The following is a 19998-nucleotide window of genomic DNA, read 5'->3' as shown; positions in this document are numbered from 1 at the left end:
CTGAATTGGCTTGCGAGAGCCAAGTGTCATACAACGGTGAACATGCTCCCTTATTCCTTTGCTCCTGTTACAATGAATTCATTTCCTGCTTGGCATGTCAAAATTGTAAAATCCTCTCAGTAAGGTTTTATTTTCATGAGTGTAGAACTTGTGTATTCCCGTCCAGATTTTTTTTTTCCAGGCTAACCATTTTTCTTCAGCAAAGAGACCCACTAAAGGTAGACAAGTTTTCCTTAGTGAGATTATTACCATTCTTCTTGCATGTGTAATGCATCCCTGGTTCTCATCTGTGCTTTTTAACACCAGGTCTTCATCTCCCTCAGTCAAGTAAAGCTCTTAGAATGCACAAAGTCTTTATAGGACAAGCTCTATCTTTTAAATTTTGTTAGTTTCAAATTGCTGATATACAAGCTACACAACTGTCTGACTGAACCCATATGAGTATCATAGAAGGGCTGCTGTCAATTTGAAGGAAGGGCTTCAGCTTTGCTTAGCAGATCAGCAATCCATGGTCATTGAATTTTTAGGTACATGGCTTGAATTTTTAGGTACATGGGAATGCCCTTTCCTTAGAGTGCTCCTCTGGTTTCAAACAGAAAAACCCAGCAGCTGTACACCTGGGGGAAAGCTGGGGGATGGGGGGGTGAGTGGGTTCTTGTTACCTTTCTAGGGCTCTTTGCATTAAGTGTTTTGGGCATCACTGCCATGAATGATGAAGCACAGTTTGGCTCTGAATATTCAGGTGTGTCTATTCCAACGTGTGCCGTAATTGCTTTTCCTGTTCTTTGTTTTAGTGAACTTCTGCAAGATTTGGAGAACTGTGAGAATGATCCTGTGGCTATAGCAGACTGTTTTGTTTCCAAGGTAAGTGGCTGCTGCAGGACTCTGTAACATAACATCAACTGCAGAGTGATATGGGATAATAAGATTAATTTACTACCTTTTGAGACCTAATTCTGAGAGCTTGTGTAACTTAAATAAAAGATAGCAAATCTATGGAAAGGGAAGTAATTTCTGTGCCTCTGATTTGCATTTTGAAAAGTAATAAAGAAAAACATGTTATTTTTCCTCAATAACTGTATATCAACAGGTGGAGCTGTTAGATTTAGAGTTCCTTTATAGATCTCTTTTTGCGTAGTATTACAAGGATGCTTTGTTTTCATCCTTTTTTTAAACACAGGTGATCAAGTGGTGCTCCAGTTATGCACTGTCATCTTAAAAGCCACTAGAGATTACAGTTTGGCTGCATTTAGAAAAGACAATAATCTCAACATGCTCATGGCCATATTGTTTTCTGAGGTGCATTTTTTCCTGAATCCAGCAGCCATGCTTTTAATTTTCTCTTTAAAAGGGATAGTCCAAAGTCTAGCCTTAAGATTCTCTGAAACAGTTTGAACTTTGTGAACGTTGCTCTGACATCTTTATTTTGTTGGGCAATTCCAAACCCAAAAAACATGGAGGACAAGTTATGAGGTGCAAGAGAAATACAGGGAACCAGTGTAGGTGTCCTTCCTTTCAGGACACACAGAGACCCAGTCAGGGCAAAGGGGAATGGGTAGGAGAACAAGAGATTAAGTAATTTAGGTTACACGTGACTCTAGTTTGCCGCAGACTTGGGAACCTACACAATGCTTTGAATATTTAGTGCCCAGATGTTTCAAAAAAAATAATGCCATCTTCCTGTTTTTTCGGGGGGGTAGGGGGTGGGGGTGGGGGAAGAGGAGTGGAAGAGGGGGAATGTAGTTATTTAAGATTGGATATTTTCTCTCTAGGTGTGTTTTCCTTTGCCCGTTTAAAAAAAAACACAGACACAATAAACCACCACCACCCAAAAGTGAAACCTTGTCACGTTTTGTACTTTGTTCTGAGCTCAGTATTGCCCGCATCAAGCACTCAGTGTAATAGTTTCTAACACAAGGATTTAGGATTAACTGGACCACCCTCTCATGGTGGCCGAGTAATTTGTTTGGTATTGTTGTGACACAAGGGATTTTATTGTAAGGGGGAGTGATGATACCAGCTTAGTGCTGCTGTTTCACCAGATCACTTGCTTGAATTGAGTTTGAGAAAGCTGTTATTTATCTAGGAATTATTTTTTGTAAGCACTGAGAGATCTTAGCAAGGAACGTAGATTTTATTTTCACCTGTTTCATCTCATTTTTTCAATGGCAGTACTGTGGACGAGACACAGGACTGTACTGTGATGAACGACACAGCATTTATTATTATTACTAAAATTCTCAATAAATGTTTGATTCCTACACCCAAAATGCAGTAGTTGAAACCAAAACTACTACATAGCATCTGTTTCAACTGATGTCCAGAATCAATATTGTTTAAATTTTTAAGGACCTTGAGCTGAGAAAGAAAAGCAGTCAAACAGTTCCAAACTGAAAGACTTCATTTTTTTAAAATGACATTTCATTTTCCTGCTTGCTATAATAACCTTTTTTAAGACAGAAAGAAACACAAATTTATGAAATAAAAAAGCCCCAATTGATTCAACCCAAAGTTATAAGACAAAAATTATCTTGGAAGTTTTGGCTTTTGCTTTGATTCAGGAAAATACTTTCTTTCCATGGACATACTAACTTGACTGGAGAACTTTATCTGCCCTAATGCTTTCTCCCATTGCATATCTCCCAGGATGAGATAAAAACCTAAGTTCCCTGCTTGAGCAAGGGTTGGACCAGATGATCTTGAGAGGTCCCTTCCAGTCTCAACCATTCTATTTTTCCCCATTGCAACAAGGTTTATGGCGTGTTGTTATCACACCAAATAAGCCTGTATCGAATCGAAGGAGAGAGAATGGGATAAAGGCAAGCACAAAGTCCTGCTTCTGGAATGGAATAACCCCATGTGCACACTGGGTCCAGCTGACTGGAAAACAGATTAAGAAAAAGGGATCTGGGGTCCTGGAGGATAAGAAATAAGTCAGCAGAGTGCCTGTACAGTGAAGGCCAATTGTGAAGCCCTCAGGATATCTGCAGATACCACAGTTTGGAGCGGGTAGATCCTTTTGCTATGTTACTTGCTTATAGCTGGGACTGGTGGGACTACTCCTGGCAGGGACGTGAAACAGAGGTGGTGCAAGTGATAATAGCAAGTCCAGGAAAAAGCTGTGCTCTCATTCATATTGGCCAGCTGAAAAGAGCTTTCTGGTAGACTTTCTGGCCATTAGTTCCAAAATCCATCTGCTTATCATTGCTTGTGCTTTTTGTTCCCTTGTCAAATGCTTTTAGCTTTTGCATTATTGGCAGGCAACTGCCTGATGGCTCAGGAATTGCTAGAGATGGCAGTCTTAAGAAGCCTTTTTCTGCTTCATCCAGACAAGTGCAAACTTTTAAAAGCAAAATCAAACAATACAAAAATACCCCACAGTTCTGGTTTTGGCTGCGACAATGGCATTACAGCAACTGCTGACTGTCTTAACAGACTCCAGTTGTCCATTCTTGGTTGCTTGTATCTTTCCAGCATTGAGTAGTGGAAATAAAACTGCCTTTTTTGGCAGTATGCAGCCCTTCAAGTCTTACGGGACTTTGGCCATTTATTGTTTGATTTCTTCGAGCGTGCTAGATCTTCTCTGTGAGTTAAGCTTGGGGATAATATCCTGCTGAAGTCATAGCTCACAGCCTTAGCTAATGGATGTAGCTCTGCTGAAGCTTCTTTAATGCTTCCAGTGGAACTGTGCTTAGGTTACATGAGCTCTGGCTGTAGTGCCATTTTTTTCACCCCACTGGTTCAGCTGTGAACACCATAGCTGTTGGGAACTGAAGCATATGATCCAGTTTTCACTGTAGGTGCCGTGTTTACTTTTTGCATTTCATGAAGCTCGGTAACTGCGTAAAGTAATAAACGTCTCTTCCTTCAGGATTCACGTGGAAGGACACAAAGTCGGTTTGAGTGTGTATCAGAGCAGTTGTGGTAAAAGTAACTCTGGAGCTGGTTGGAAATTAAATGGTTTTGATATTCATTAAAACATCTAAGAAGCTTACTGTCTGAAGGTCTAGTTTGGGACTGTATTTGATACACTGGTTCTTTGAACTTCACTTTGTTATTTGGTTCTGCTCAATAGAATTTGTCGTATACCATATTATACTTCCCTAACACAGTCCTACATCACTATGTTTCCTGTGTATAACTTCCATGCTGGAATAGTAGCCAGCCTTTCAGCTTTTACTTTTTAGGGAAATACAGTGAGGGTTATCGAATCACATTAGCACACTTTGATCAAAACCTCATAACTGTGGATTTAAATCTTTAACATCTGTTGTGCTGAATGCCCAAGAGAAATAGCTCCTAAAATGGCAGATTTTACTTGTTAAGAGACTTCAGCAAGATGTCTTTAGTGTAAACTAGACAGTCACATAAAACTAAGAGCTAAAATAACCATGCAAAGCTATGGCTTATATATTTAATTATACACACACACACACACATTTAATGACAGCTTAAAACATTGAATTAAATCCTTCTGCTTCCAGATATTTTAGTTCATTAATAACTCATAGGCAAATAGACACAAATGCAGAAAATGCATGCTTTTTTTAAAACCTACTTTTTAATCCTGAATTACTACCCTTACCTTTCTGCCCCAAGATGCAGATGGTGCGGATGGGTATTTATTTTATAAGTGTGGGATGGCTGCTGCATGGAAATAATCGGCCATTGAGGGTGTAGATGCACTAGTTTAGTTTCTACCATCTCTGGTTCTGGCCTCTTTTTCTAGAAGAACTGTATCAACTCTAGTGCATTGAATGTCTTGGAGACATTTTGCTCGTAACTGCAATCAGAGGCTGTAAAAGGTTCCAGTGCAGGCTTAGCTATAGCTTAATTATTCACATAAAAGATTGTTTATAAGTTTTATTGCCAGCTCAGTCTTTCATTTTCATAGTAATGATGCCAGTGTTAATTAGAAGATTGACTTCAGTGTTGTACACGTTTGCATTTAAGTGAGTAGTTGTAAAGGAGAGCTTAATAATTCTGGCACGTTGCTTTTCTCACTCAACACCCCAGAATTCATAACATATGTTTTCTGGAGGACATACCAACAGCTTAACTAAGGAAAAAGGGACAATTATTCTAATCTAGCATCTCATTAATGAAGAGGAGATCCAGGCAATTGGCTTCAGCTTACATTCTGACTCAGCTCATTTTCTCAGTCTCCATTTTCTTTTAAAGTGCCTTTTATGGCTATAAAAAGGCACAGTGCACCAAGAGGTGAGAGAAAATTGGGGATGTAGCCACATGTTCAGCATTTCACTTTGTGTGGAGAAGATGCGCGGTGAATTGATTCAGCTGCAGGGGACAAGTCAAGTATAGCTGGGATCTGCTTGCACTTGGTTTTGCTCTTGAGGGTGATGTAGTCAGTGCAGATGAACTCTCAGCTTGGGTCTCAGTTTCTGTACTGTCTACCACAACAGCCCTGGGCACTTGGATTGAATCACAGAATGTTAGGGGTTGGAAAGGACCTTGAAAAATCATCTAATCCAACCTTCCTGCCAGAGCAGGACCTGATTAGGTCACACAGGAACATGTTCAGGTGCGTTTTGAATGACTCCAGAGAAGGAGACTCCATAACCTCTCTGGGCAGTCTGTCCCAGTGCTCTGTCATCCTCAGAGTGAAAAAAATTTTCCTTATGTTCAATGGAACCTGCTATGCTTCAGCTTATACCCATTGCCCCTTGTCTTGTCACTGGACATCACTCCATCCTCCTGACACTCACCCTTTAAATATTTATAGACATGAAAATGATCTCTAGAGCCGTTCTAGTCTTTCTGCAGAGATTGATTAATCTGTTTTGGAGGCAGTTGGGGTGAACAAAACAACTTTTAAGCTGAGGAAGCTTAGGAATGTACAAAGAAATACTGATGACCATAGCTGGCGTTTTGCTTGCAGTGCAACAGTTTTGATAGAAACGTACAAAATCCATCTTAGTCCTGTTTCTCCTGTTGCTTCTGAACATAATCCACAGCACTGACTTTAGCCTGCACCACTTTTCCCTGAAATGCTCCCAGTAAGACAGTACTCTTGCAGGGAAGTACAGAAGACCAGCTGGGTGTGTGAACTCCAAGACCCTTCTTGGACTGTGCAGAGCTGCTGATTAGCCAGACAGGCAGTGGGAGAATGACTGTCCTGAGTAGTGTGGCCTCCTCAGGCTGAGGAAGAGCCTCTCTCAGAGGTGCCTCTCTTGGCCATTCTCCGCATGTGCTCACATGAATCCTGCTGAGTGCCTAGGCAAGTTGTATGATGTTGATTCATGCCAGCTTCCCATTCTGGAGGCAAAACACATGTTGTTAACTTTGTCCTGGCATCGTGCTCACATAGCTGGGTAAAAGTGAAGGCTCTCAGCAAAAGTAAATGATTTTGTGTGATGAAATGAGCTGTGGTGCAATGAAACAAGTACACATGTAAGTCAGTATGAAATTTGGCGTCACGTCTGTTCATGATTGTGAAACTGTTCTTGAGAGTTTTTTCACACAGTTCACAGAATGGTAGGGGGTGGAAGGGACCCCCAGAGATCATCGGGTACAACCCCCCTGCAGGCTCCCTAGAGTGTTCCCTACCAGTTCCCTACACTGGTAGGCATCTAGACAGGTCTTGAATATGTCCAGAGAAGGAGACTCCACACTCCCTCTGGGCAGCCTGTCCCAGGGCTCTGTCACCCTCACTGTGAAAAAGTTCTTCTGCATGTTGGTGCGGAACTTCCTGTGCTCCAACGTGAGACCATTGCCCCTTGTCCTGTCCCCACAGACCACTGAAAAGATGCTGGCTATTTCCCTTTGTCTCCCACACTTCAGATATTTATAAACATTAATCAGATCCCAAGAAGTGTTTAGAAGTGTTGAGGGCATGAGAAACTACCTTTTTTCTTTTTTTTTTTTTAATATGAGTTTGTTCCATTTAATAGCGACACTAAAATTCTTTTAAAACCAAAAATCCTATTGAAAGTAGTTTTAATCTTGTATAAAATCCAAACCAAATCAAACAAAAAAACCCCCAAACAATCCCCCCAAAATAAAACAGAGAATGTGAAAAATCTTCTGAGGATTTTGTAGTTGCTTTTGATTTTGTGGGGAATGTGCGCTCACCCGCTCTGAAACCCTGAAGTGTTTGGCCTTGTTTGTTTTACAGACCAAGCTTTCGTTTGTTAAGATCTCACAACAGATATTCCTTTCCTTTTTGTTTGAAAAGCAGAAAAATCATGTGACTATATTTATGAACTATATATATACATATAAAAATAAATTGGCACAAAATGCTCTTCACCTTATGAAGTAGTTCTATTAATTGCATTATTCTGTGATTGTAGTTGCAGAAATATATTGCAATTTCTACTGAAAGTCCCTAAACAAGCCACTTGTATTAATATATGCATGTATAAACTAAATCACCTATTTTTATCACACTGAATTTCATCCTAATCTTCTTTTAAGCACCCTGACTTATTAAGTGCGAGCTAGTTCAGTAGTTAATTGCCGTAGAAAATTACACTGTGTAATGCGTGTGGTGCTCTGAGGTTTGTTAATTCTTTGGTATGAGTGGAGAGGGTTTGGAGCCTTTCCCGGAGGTCCCAAGTGTGGACATGGACAGGCTGTTTGACACAAGCTCTCTGTCTTTGGGCAGGTACACAGGCTGCATGCAAGCCACCGTAGAAACTAGCTGAGACAGCAAAATAAGTCTAAATGTGAAAAAAACAGGGTAAATAGTTTAACTGTATTTGCATCAAGACCACCTCTGGTTGGTTGGTTCATTGGTTTCTAAGTGAAGAGCAGTTTAATAAGCCTACAGCCCACTTGTGTGTAAATGGGGATGGCAGTTCCCTAGAGAAACATTTATTGGAAGTTTGGCTGAGATGTTTTTTCAGAACAGCTGATACTGAAATCCAGTAAGAAATACTGAAGTGGACTAGTTACTTGTGCTCAGGCAGAGTAGTACCTTACTTTGTAAAGCATCCTTACACATCACTGCTCGTGGGAAAAATGAATGGCACCATCTGCTTTACCCTTGTGATGGGGGGAAGGGAGCAATGCTGTTAGAAATGGGGAAAGGTACTGCCTGTGCTCTTCAGGCATCTCTTTTAGATGAATAGCCAAAAAAACCCAACGCCAACAATAAGAAACAAAAGCCAAAGCCTGTGTCAGCCCTCTCCCCAAATGCTGTTTCTCCTCAGAGCACCATTGCCTTCTGTGAAGGGAGATATTTGGTCTTGCCATTCACCAGCGACTACCCCTCACAGAGCACAGCTATTGTGCTACAGGATGCCAGAGTCTGTTCTGGAGATACTTTGAGTAGAAGCTGAGGCCTTGTTTGCCACCAGAGGATTGCTTTTTATCAGTCTAGTGCTCAGGAAAGAAAAAGTAATTCATTTTAGGAGTACTTTACAGTTCTGCAGAGCTTTCTTGGTCTTTAGGGCTTCAGCAAGCTGCAGAAGTGGAATGCTATTTGGGACAGAAGTTGATAGGCAGATGTGATTTTAAAGTACGTGGGAATTTAAAGTACAGTTTCGGGAAACCTGTTCTTGCATAGACTTAAATTATGATGATTACGAAAAAAATCTTAGGCCAAGGAGGAAAGAAATGAAACTCAAGCTTTTGCTCCAAGAAGCTTGTCAGCATTAAGTGTGGGTAATTTCGCTGTCACAGGCAAATGCATAAACCCACCTAAATCTAGTTACGACTTGTTTGGGTAATAACTCTCTGCTTTCACAGAGTCATAATTTACTTTGGGAAAAAAATAAAAATCACTTTTGTGGCTTCTAATTTTCACGCTTAGGCTGTGCTCAAATGTGAAAGTATTTATAGTTGTTTGAAAACTGCACACTGAATATAACCTGTGAATCTTACTTCTCTGACTAAGCAGGTGTGTGCTTTAGCACACACAAAACTAAGTGTAGGCAAGCCAGTTGTTTGAAGGGGAGGGGTGTGTCGATATGTTTTGTGTTTGCTTGGGTTTGGGGGTGTTGTTTATCTGTTTGGGTTTGGGTTTTTTTGAGATGTATAGATTGACATAAAGTGCCGTGGAGGCTGTGTGGCAGAGCTGCTTGCTTTATATCTGTGCAGTTTCTTGGTGTTGCCATTCAAGTAAAGGAAAAAACCTCCAATACAGGAAAAGTGAAATTCAGTTAGTAGGTCTGTGGTAGCATTAGGACTATCACAGTGAATTAATTGTTTAGGAACTGTAGGAGGTGTTGTCTTGATGTCATAATTGCTATCTTGCACATGTGTTAGCTGCTCATTTGACAAAATCTGAATATATGTAAACATTTCCTCCCTGTGCAGAGTGAAGATTTCCACATATATACACAATACTGTACCAACTACCCAAGGTAGGAATACTGGGCTACCTTTCTTTATATGTCCCTTTACCTGTTTATGTAATGCAAGTTGCAGTCTATGGGAAAAAAGTTGTGTTTTTCCTGCCCTGAAGATTGGAGAGAGAATCAAGGAGTTTACCTTTTCTTCTTAACTTAGAATAAATTAAAAAAAAATACTCGTCTGAAGTCTTATTCTGACTGTTCTTGTCCTTCATTGCTATTATTGCCTTTTAGAAAATGATGGTCTTATTCTGCATTGTTCCAATTACTTGATACCCAGTAAGAGATTGGTTGCATGTCAAAAGATAATATAAAAAAACCCACCTACACACAAACAACAAGAACCAGCAGCAGTGATAGGATTAGGATCCTGCTGCCCCCTTTTACAAAGGAAAGAAAGAAACAATTCTTGACTTCACCTACAGACTTACTGAGACAATGTGCCTTAAAGCTGTGTATTGATGTTTCCAGGTCGGTGGCTGTGTTGACAGAGTGCATGAGGAACAAGATGCTGGCCAAGTTCTTCAGAGAGCGACAAGAGGCTCTGCATCATTCTCTGCCCCTGGGCTCCTACCTTTTGAAACCTGTCCAGCGCATCCTTAAGTACCACCTGCTTTTGCACGTAAGCACCCATTAAAAATCCATTTCATTTAGAGCTGCTGCACGTCAAAGTTCCTGCCTCTGGTATGAGGATTGATGGTTAGAAGTGTGTGTGGGGGGGGGATGTTGTGCTCTTTCTTTTTGGGTTTTGTTTATTTCTACATATGGAGGTTCTTCGTCATTTCACAGCATATGTGTATATTTAGAGAGGAGAATTTATGGTAATTGCTTTAGATGTAATGAATCAGTCTGCATCCAAATTATTGGCTTTTTTTTTTAAACTGGTCTGTAATACTGAAGTTATTTGGAAGATTATTGTCATAATCAAACACTTTTATACACAAATTTATTGTTCCAATGAAAGCCAGCATTTTTCCACATGTTGCAATGCTGGGGGTGGTTGAAAGAAGGATTAAATATGTATAAACACCCTGATTGGTAAGAATTTTGTGGAGAGGAATGACTGAGGAAGCGGGAACTCTTTCCATGTTCAGTGAATTGAGTTAAGCAAGTTTTGGAAATTCCTGCTTTATTGTTAATGTTTTCCACATATGTTTTCTATTAGAGAGTCATGTTTTAGTGAAGTGCAAAGACACTGATCCTTATTTAAAATGTCTGGTGTTTTTCTGCTTTCCAACTGCAAAGTAATGCCTAGTGTAATTCCATCGGGGTTTTGTAAGTGTGTAGATACATTCTGCGTTTTAAGAAAGCCATTAAACGCTGTCTGAAAAGGTCTCCTGTCAGCGTGCTGCGCTTTCTTTCTGTGCCTCTCTGTTCACATCAGCTGCTGCTGCAAGTATAGTCGCTGCTAAACTGACCATGAAGGCCTGGCTTTGTTAGTCATCTTGTGTTAATCAAATTGATAACTACATGCAATAGTAACAAAGGCGGGAACGTTGCATTTGGGTGATTGCAATGTGGAGGCTGAATAGTACTGATAAAAAAACCATAGCAGTGTGTCTGGCTGGGAAAATTAATTTTAGAAATAACAGGGCTTTTTTTCGTATTTCTTAGGAAATAGAAAACCACCTTGACAAGGACACTGAGGGCTACGATGTGGTGCTGGATGCCATAGATACAATGCAGAGAGTGGCGTGGCATATAAATGACATGAAGAGGAAGCATGAACATGCCATCAGGCTCCAAGTGAGTTCCCAGAGATTTTATGGGTGTCTGTGAGCTGGTTTTGTCAATATATATATGCCATTAACGTTTCTTTAGTTTATCTTTTCTTTTAATCTTTGTCAGTCATAATTTAGACTCCTGATGAATATGCCTGTGGCTGTTTGATCTTAGAGACCGTGGTCATGGCTGCTGCAGGAAAATCTCAGACATCTCTGCCCTGCAAGCAGCATCCTGTAAAGCAAGTTTTTTGCAGGAATATGGAACTTAAGACAACTTTTCTTTCTTCCTCTCCCTCAGTTGTACAGCGCTGCTGTACAGCCCTAGGGCATGGCTTTGTTCAAAAATCCCGTGGTTTCCGATTTCTTCCCTTTGTGTTGATTAATTTTGTTTTGAGGCATTTCTTGTGCTGCTTCTTATTTAAGTACTTTCCTCTTGGGCTTTTGAAGCCTCATTATCCTTTGCTTTGTGAAAAGTATAGACCTAGAAATACGATACCTAGAAAAAGGTTAACTTTGCTTCAAATGAAGAATTTTTGAGAAGAAAACAAAAGCTACACCCTGAGTAACTTTTGGCATCAAGAGCAAGCTATTTCACTGACATTTTAGAGAATGGTCATTCTGTTACAAACTTCCCAGTGAATCACAGTTTTACGTTACGTTTTCATCATCAGCATTTATATTGCTTCAAGATAACTGGGAGGATGTTTTAGTTTATAAAATGGAGTGATAGGTTTATACCATTCAATACCATTCCAGAGATCTGTGTCATGTTACTTTTTGTCCTTCTTTTTTTTTTAACATAAATGGTACTAATTTACCTTCCTTTTTTTTTTTTTTGGAGGAGGGGCGGGGTGGTGGGTGGTGTTTTTGCTGTTGTTTGTGTATGGAGAATAGGGTTACATTTGGTAATGTCTTACCTGAGGCAGTGTAACTTTTTGCCAGACGTTGCTGGAAATACTTGCTGATGACTTACCAACAGTCTATTAGAAATCTGAGTAATGATAAGCAGTAATATATGACAATAAAAAGGGTTAAATGCTTTTGAAAATATGTGAGAGAGGCTGTTGGTTCTTTGATATTTTATTAATTTATTTGGCAAATGTGTGGGGTTGTGGAGAATGTTTGTGTTCATACGTACTCTTTTAATAAGTAAAATCCACTTCTGGAGCTGTAAGGATAGGTCTTTTGTGGGCTGTCATGCTGCCATTTGTTCCTAATGCTGCAAATACTATGACAGCAATTCCTGTGCAGTATCCCTCAAAAGTGGTGGACATGTTCTCTGTACCCCCAACTTATTTACAAGTTCCTAGAGACCCTGATAAAATAGCTTTGTTTTTTTCCCCCTCCTCCTTCCCATTTGTTATGTCTTGCTTTGTTGTTCTTTTTTATAACAACCTTGTGTATAGTCCACAGTGTGCTGCTTTTGGGTTTCCTTCCTGTGAATTCTGTAGGTTGCATTTGTGTGTCAAATGTACTGAAGATGTTTTCTAGCTGGATGCTGTCCGTATTGAAGTGTAATGTCCTAGAGAGCTCAGCCTAGGATGAGGAAAGCTGTCTCTGCTTTGCTAATGCTTTCAGATTTAAAGGCTGATGGACATTTTAAAAGATTTCCCTACTTAAAGTTTAGTCTGCTCTTAAACTTCCCTGTACCATTCCTAAGGGCTGTGGTGTTGCTACTGAGAGAAAAATACCCAAGCGATTGAAGTAAACAAAAGGAGCCATAGTTAAGCTCCGTAGTCTTGTGAATGTTTTTCCAGACTTTTTTTTTCTTAGTAATAAAGAAAGCGAGAAATATATATGGTTGGTATATAAATCATTACAAATACAAATAAATCTTGGCATCTTCAAATGCTCAGTTGACCAAATCACTTCCAGTCATCTGTTCTTCTGAGAAACATTTCTTCAACCTGGATGCCTCACAGAAGTGTCTTCGGTGATGGCCCTGCAGGACATAGAGATGCCTTTAGAATTCATCCAGTGGGGGGAATCACAGGACAACAAATGCTAAGAAAGACTGGTTAGGGACAAGGCATCAGGCACAAGGAAGACTGATGACTGAACTACAGACCATTCTCCATTTCTGTGAGCCCAGGGACGTGGGGTTGTGCTCTCTTACCGCAGGCTGCCCTGAGGAGTGCAGGGCTTTCCTCTGCATCCATACAGAAGTAACCAGTACTCAGGAGGGCATGTTTTAGTCTGTGCTTAGCAATGAATAGGCCTCCAAGCTCCTGACTGCAATGTTGCACATAACCTACCAACCTCAGTACCCATCTACGGTGACTTCATGCTGTTGGATGCTCTTCTTCATATAGGAGAGTGAGAACGGTCCCAACAGTTTTTGTGTGAGTCTTTTTTCTTAAGTGAGATCTCTGAAGTGAATGTTGGTTGTTCTTTGATCTGTTGCAGGAGATACAGAGTTTGCTCACTAACTGGAAAGGGCCAGACCTCACAAGTTATGGTGAGCTGGTGTTAGAAGGAACTTTTCGTATTCAGCGAGCCAAAAATGAGCGCACGTTGTTCCTCTTCGACAAGCTGCTGCTAATTACGAAAAAGAGAGATGAGATGTTTGTGTACAAAGCTCATATACTGGTATGTTAGAGAGAAGGTTGGTAATGTGATGGTTCTGGGTCTCCCAAAACTCCTCTGTGACTCACATCGTTGCCTCTCTTTGTTACAGTGTGGGAATCTCATGCTTGTTGAAGTAATACCAAAGGAACCACTTAGCTTTAGTGTCTTCCACTACAAAAATCCCAAGATGCAGCATACTGTCCAGGTATGACAGAAGTCTCCCTGCCTGCTGGGCCACCTGACTAATGACCGTATGTTATTCCTGAGCCTGCGTAGCAGAGTAATGCATTTTCTCATGGTGCTACCATTTTCTTTTTATCAGGCAAAGTCACAGCAAGACAAGCGCCTTTGGATTCTTCACCTGAAGCGGTTAATTCTAGAAAATCATCCTGCCAAAATTCCTGCCAAGGTAAAACTGAAAATTAAAGAAACCCAACAAACTAACAACAACAAAAAAACAACCCCAAAGCCACCATCTTGCTGTATGTGCATTGTACTTCAAGCACTCTTGTTAGCTTGTTTAGACTCCAGGATATTAACATGGTGTGTTTTCATGTCTTTAAAAGTGTCTCACAATTAATAGGGAAGTTCCACTTAAAGCAGCTACAGGAGCAGAAGAATTCAACTGGGCTAACAGCATTGCTGTCCACATTAGGATTGGCTCGCTAGGACATGAGTAACAGAGATGCCATGTCAGTAAGCTCCACTGTAAGAGCATACCATGGCTTGATACTGCCTGTCTGCACAACACCGAGGAACGCTGACTGCAGCACGTGTGCACATTACCAAGCTAGGTTTAATCTGTCTTGCTTCGATATCACTGCAGTGAAGTCATTACCAGTGCACGTTCCACTTTACAAATACACATGCCCATGCTGAACCCTGCATCCTTAGATGGGACACCTGAGCCCTTTTAAGTGAGATAGCCAGCAAGCTTTATGCCAAAGAAAATTATGCCCTGATATCATATCTACCTACAAGAAAACTGGAGAGGAACTGTTTACAAGGGCAGGTAGTAACAGGACAAGGGGCAGTGGCTTTAAACTGAAAGAGGGGAGGTTTAGATTAGTTGTTAGGAAGAAATTATTCCCTGTGAGGGTGGTGAGGCCCTGGCACAGGCTGTCCAGAGCAGCTGTGGCTGCCCCCTCCCTGGCAGTGTTCAAGACTAGGTTGGATGGGGCTTTGGGCAACCTGTTGTGGTGGAGGGTGTCCCTGCCCATGACAGGGGGTTGGAGCTAGATGGGCTTTGAGGTCCATTCCAACTCAAACTGTTCTGTGATATTCATAGTTGCAATGTGTAGGAGTAGGGAAGCCTGATCCTTTTATTTATGAAATCCTGTCTTAGAGCTCCAGGTGATGTTCCCCAGTGTAACATCAAGGGGGTATAAACCCTAATTAACTCTTGCCATGGCACATCAGCCATGTGGAACTTGTGTGGAAGCAGGGTTTTTTCAATTTTTTTGTTTTTCCCACTGAATTTTACTGCTGGGTTGTGGGGTTTTTTTCAGTATTGGTTTTACTGATCAATGAGATTTTTTGTTCGCTGAGTTTTATGATGTAATGACTAAAAAATGTTACCTGTGACTGACATACACAGTGTTGTCCTAACTCTCATTTTCAACAAAAAGAGATTTATGGGAGAAAAAAGCCTTAGCAATTGTTCTATTACTAATTTTTCTCTTATCTTTTTGTTGACAGAGTTTATCAAAGGCATAATGTTAATGCTGGTGTCCATGCTTACAGTGTAAATACTCATTGCAGTTTATTAGGTTGTAAAAAGAAATACTACAGCATGATCTCAGCCTTTGTATCAAGACTTATTTTCTTCTTACTGGGAATTTTTTTATCTGTGGAAAAAAGTGTAAACAAAAACATAATGCCATTTCTGCTTGAAGAAGTAGTTCCACGTGAGAAAGGAAAAATCTAACTAAATAAATCTCGGAGGTTGTCTGCGCTTTTTTTTTTTCCTTTTTTGTTTTTTGTTGGGTTTTTGGTTTTTTGGACAAACTGTTGGTTGCCAGTTGCGAGGCATCCCTGAAGATTTTGCACTATTTACTAATAGTACACATGTGACATCTGGTGGAACACTACTGAACTGCAGCTGTAGAAGTGCAAGCAGGTTATGTAGGATGTTTTATTTTTGGTTTTCTTGCCAGCTGACATGCTTGATAAAACTGTGACACATTTTAAGCAATCTTTTTATCCTGATTCTATCTTCTTTAAACCAAATTATGATGATAATTCCTCAAGGTAAGACTTAAAGGAAGCAAGGTCGATAGTGTTTTCTATGCCAACAACTTCAGAATTGAAAAATAATTAAGGAGTTAAACTATTTGATTTTTAGGGAGGAAATGTTCTGTGAAGCACAAAACCCTTGTGTTTCCCAGGTACAAGGGCCAATTTAATGTCCATCCCAGCAATATGGAGAGGCGTATCAATAGCTTGAAGTTATGGCACTTGTAGAAAGATCTCCAGAGGCTTGTGGCTACATGGAGGAGACACAAGAATGTGTAGCATGATCTCAGCACAGTATAACTCCAGTCTTTGAAGCCACAGTAGTCTTTGCAGTCAGATGTCCCATCACTACATCCTCCAGAAGTACCTTTCACCAGTGGTGCTGTGGGTACGCACACCTCCCCTTGCGCTGCTGGGAGGGCAGGTGGGCATGCAAGGCAGAGTTTCTGGTGGCAATGAGGAACAGTGGTTTATGTGAAGCCCTGAAGATAAGCTCTGCTAAGCTCCTCCCAGCTGAGTTGTTCTTCCCACATATAATGTGTCCAGCACACAGAGAAAGAAAATAACACTGCTAAGCGTATTTATTAGTCCCAAAATTAAACTTGCTTTTGTTTACATGTAAACTTGTGGCTTTCTGTAACATGCAATGTGCTTTGTCCTTCTAGTTTATCTTTTTTATTTGTTGTTTTTTCTCTTTCAGGCCAAGCAGGCAATTCTGGAAATGGATGCCATACGTAAGTTGGTTCTTTTTCATTTTAAGGTTTAAAAATTAATAAAACCATCTCCAGAGGTTTGACTTTAACTGATGGATTTCATCTGAGATGGAAGAACGCTGGGCTTTTGTTCCTTGAGTTGTGATCATACTGAAAAAAGCAAAACTTGGGTGCAGATCCTGTGGAGGTTTGTAGGCCTTGGGCTGACTGACCTGCAACCAAATTCTGTCGCATGATGAGCAAGGAGGGGGCAGAGCAGACTTTGTTTTAACTCTGGCCACTCTCTTTTGCTTATTCCATGCTGACTGAACATACAATATTTCCTGGTTTGTAGCATAAGGTCCTTCTGGCTAGGGCACACAGAAGGGCTAGTAATAAGCAAATGCAGCTTCAAGTATGTAGCAGTGTTACGACTTATTTGTGGTGGCAAAGCTGCAGCTGGAGGACAGTGATAGAAGCTGCCAGCTGCTTACTGCAGTGTGCCTGGCCTTTCTGGGAAGAAATGAGGAAGCCCAGCACCCCTGCAGCAGCAGCGCAGGCGGCTGCTCCAGGTGTCCTCCATCACCCTGCAGTCCAGTTAAGGACAGCAGCTGCTCTCCTGGCTATGGCAGAAAGCAACAGCACCCACAGGACAGCCCCAAGAAAACCTTGTGCTGGGACCCAGCAGGCTTCTGCTTGGCTCTGAAGAATTTGCCTGTGTGTGCCTCCCAGGAGCCAGGGCTAGAGAGAGCACTGGATGCTCCTGTCTGCACTCCAAGTGCAGTCCCATCCGTGCTGTCTTTGCTGCTCCATCTTCTGCTGCTGCCTTTGCTGGTGCAAGCTCTGTTAGTTCCTCATGTTGCCAGTGATCTCTAGCAGTGTAGGGGTGTGAGAACAATAGTCCTGTGATGTAAATACAGATGAAGTCTTGGAGTAAAGCAGGCTTGTTATGTACTCACGTAGTTGTAATGGTCAGGAAGGCTCTGACTGAGAAACTGGCAAAGAGTTAACCATGATGATGGTGCATGAATGTTTCTGGGTTAGCCATCTGGAGCAAGGCATAGGTGCCCTACAGGTACACTACAGCCCCACAGCTCCTCAGTGCTGTTTTATCAGTCACAAAGGGAATGATGGCACTGCTTCCCTTGTGAAGTGACACCCTCGTCACTCTCTTATTCCTTGTGCTTCTGCTTGTTCCACAGATCACCCAGGCTTCCACTATAGCCCTGAGGGAGAAATGAAGTCATCGTACCAGCCTAAAGAAGGCAGTGCTGCTCACAGAGTGAGAAGGAAATCAGGTGAATAAACTCTTACCAAGATGACAATAGGGAAAGCAGAGTTGTTTAGGGTTGGGCAAGGCAGGGCACTTGGAATTGGTCTTTAGCCTGTACTCCAGAAAGATTGAACAGCAGAGTAACTCTTAAGATATGGGCGGAGTAGCTTATTAACCATTTATTGTGTGAATTAGGTTTTTTTATCCACTGTTGGCATTTAATTTCATGCATATACATTCCTAATGATGGATGCATAAAGAAGTTTGTACTTCCTAGTGGATAAAAGAATGCATATGCAGAAAAAACAGTCATATAATGTAAATCTGACCTTCCCCCCCAACCCAAGTAATTACTCTCTCAGAAGTGGTTCCGTCCTGATTGCGATAGTCTTGTTATTTCAAAACATGATTACAGTCTCTACTTAGTGTGATGTCTGCCTTGAACATACTAGAGAGGTGGTTATGCTGACTTTCCATTGTTTTGGTTAGGCTTTTTTGTCAGATCAAACATACAACTGTAATTTCTGTTAGTTTCCTCTTGAAGCCATTACAAATGTGTATGTATTTGGGTGACTTCATACTGCAGTCACTTCTTCATCTACTTAAAGACCTTTCCAATTTGGAGTTTGTAAGCTAAGAGGAAGGTGTTCCATTCCCTTAATCATCTTGATGGCCCTGTGCTGGACTCTTTCAAGGAGTTCTATGTCCTTCTTGAACTGAGGGGCCCAGAACTGGGCAAAGTATTCCAGAGGCAGTCTCACCAGGGCAGAGTAGAGGGGGAGGACCTCTCTTGACCTACTAACCACACCCCTTCTAATACACCCCAGGATGACATTAGTTCTTAGCCTGTCTTCCAGGACCCCCAGGTCCCTCTCACCTACAGTGCTCTCCAACAGGCCAGTCCCCAACCTATACTGGTACCTGGGTATGTTCTTCCCTAGATGCAAGACCCTACACTTGCTCTTCCTGTGTTTCTGAGGTGAGGGATTGTGTTGGTGCTGCTTTACCTGTAAAAAGAGTAATACGACGTACCAATCAAGTGGCCCCCTATGTAACATTCAGTTTCTTAGACTTTTAAAGTCCTGCTAAGCTGTTGGTACTTCACATATATTTCCATATGGTTACTTCTAGCAGCTTGGAGCAATAACATAGATGACCTAGTCTTTTGAAAGCAGGAATCTTAACATGAGATGAAAATTTACATGTAGCTCTGGTTTGGATGGCAGCTTTTGTTGTATTAAGAAACATGTATGCATTTTGGTAACAGCTGTAGGCTTGACACTTCAACAAATGCTTTTTTTGTGAGGAAACTGGGTGATTAAGAAATTAAAACCTGGCTTCCCTGCATGAGTACAGAAGCTTGAGTTTTGGGCTGTGTGTTGTAAAAAGTTGATCAGGATGCCCATAACATTTCTTTAGGACACCAAAATGCTTAAATATGTTGTTATCTTTTCCAGAACCCTCATCTAGAGCCCATAAAGTTTTGAAGTCAAATGGTAAGCTACTTTTTCTACTGTTTATTGACCCGCTGCTTCTGTACTTTGTGAAGTGAAGATGGATCTCCTGTAACTTTCCCTAAACACATTTCTTGTGGGAAGGAAGTGTGCGAGGAAAACAAAATGCTAGTGTTTAATATCTGGTTTTGCACATTTGGGTTCTGGTCCTGTAAACACCCTAGCAACTGGGAACAGAACACACAGAGTCTGGCCATTGTGAGTAGTTGCCCATATCATATCAGTGTTGCAAAGTCCAGACCTGAAGTGCAGTTCGAGCTGTCTCATGCTTATTGGAGATATCGGAGTCTCTTTGCTCAGTTGCTGTTGTATTTAATCCTCCTATTGGGAATTCACAACTGGGATATATGCCTAGTAAAATGGGCACAGACTGACACTGGTTTGATTATTCATTTGTGATGAAGTATGTATTTCTGTTTTCAGACATAAGTCCGGATATGCAGAAGGTAAGCCGTTTCTTATGTCTCTTGGTTTATCACATTCAGATGACTTAGAGCATGGCATTTACTGTACAAACTTGGTTGTGTTTATTTTAAGAATGGAAACAAAACCTCAAATGTTGTTCAGTGTCTCTGATAAGGTTATTGAAATGAAAGCAATGGAAATACAGACAACTATGTGAGGAATTTCTAACAAAGAAAGAAAAATCCCTGATCTGTATATCAGTTATATTGT

General features: G+C 41.0%; 1 protein-coding gene across 2 annotated transcripts in view; it reads left to right on the top strand.

Annotated features, from left to right (window-relative positions):
• PLEKHG1 (pleckstrin homology and RhoGEF domain containing G1) overlaps positions 1–19998 on the top strand; it is a gene marked incomplete at its 3' end in the record, with an annotated part of 50265 nt that overhangs the window by 23229 nt on the left and 7038 nt on the right. For both annotated transcript variants that reach the window (XM_084261646.1, XM_084261645.1), the window contains exons 3-13: positions 795–864; positions 9283–9329; positions 9789–9939; positions 10932–11063; positions 13448–13630; positions 13719–13814; positions 13932–14018; positions 16545–16578; positions 17739–17834; positions 19267–19305; positions 19747–19769. In XM_084261646.1, the coding sequence (XP_084117772.1) occupies positions 795–864; positions 9283–9329; positions 9789–9939; positions 10932–11063; positions 13448–13630; positions 13719–13814; positions 13932–14018; positions 16545–16578; positions 17739–17834; positions 19267–19305; positions 19747–19769 (958 nt within the window). The remainder of the gene's footprint in view (positions 1–794; positions 865–9282; positions 9330–9788; positions 9940–10931; positions 11064–13447; positions 13631–13718; positions 13815–13931; positions 14019–16544; positions 16579–17738; positions 17835–19266; positions 19306–19746; positions 19770–19998) is intronic.

The sequence above is a fragment of the Gallinula chloropus genome (assembly GCF_964237585.1).
Source record: "Gallinula chloropus genome assembly, chromosome: 3".
NCBI lineage: Eukaryota > Metazoa > Chordata > Aves > Gruiformes > Rallidae > Gallinula > Gallinula chloropus.
This window is presented reverse-complemented; position numbering and strand designations above follow the sequence as displayed.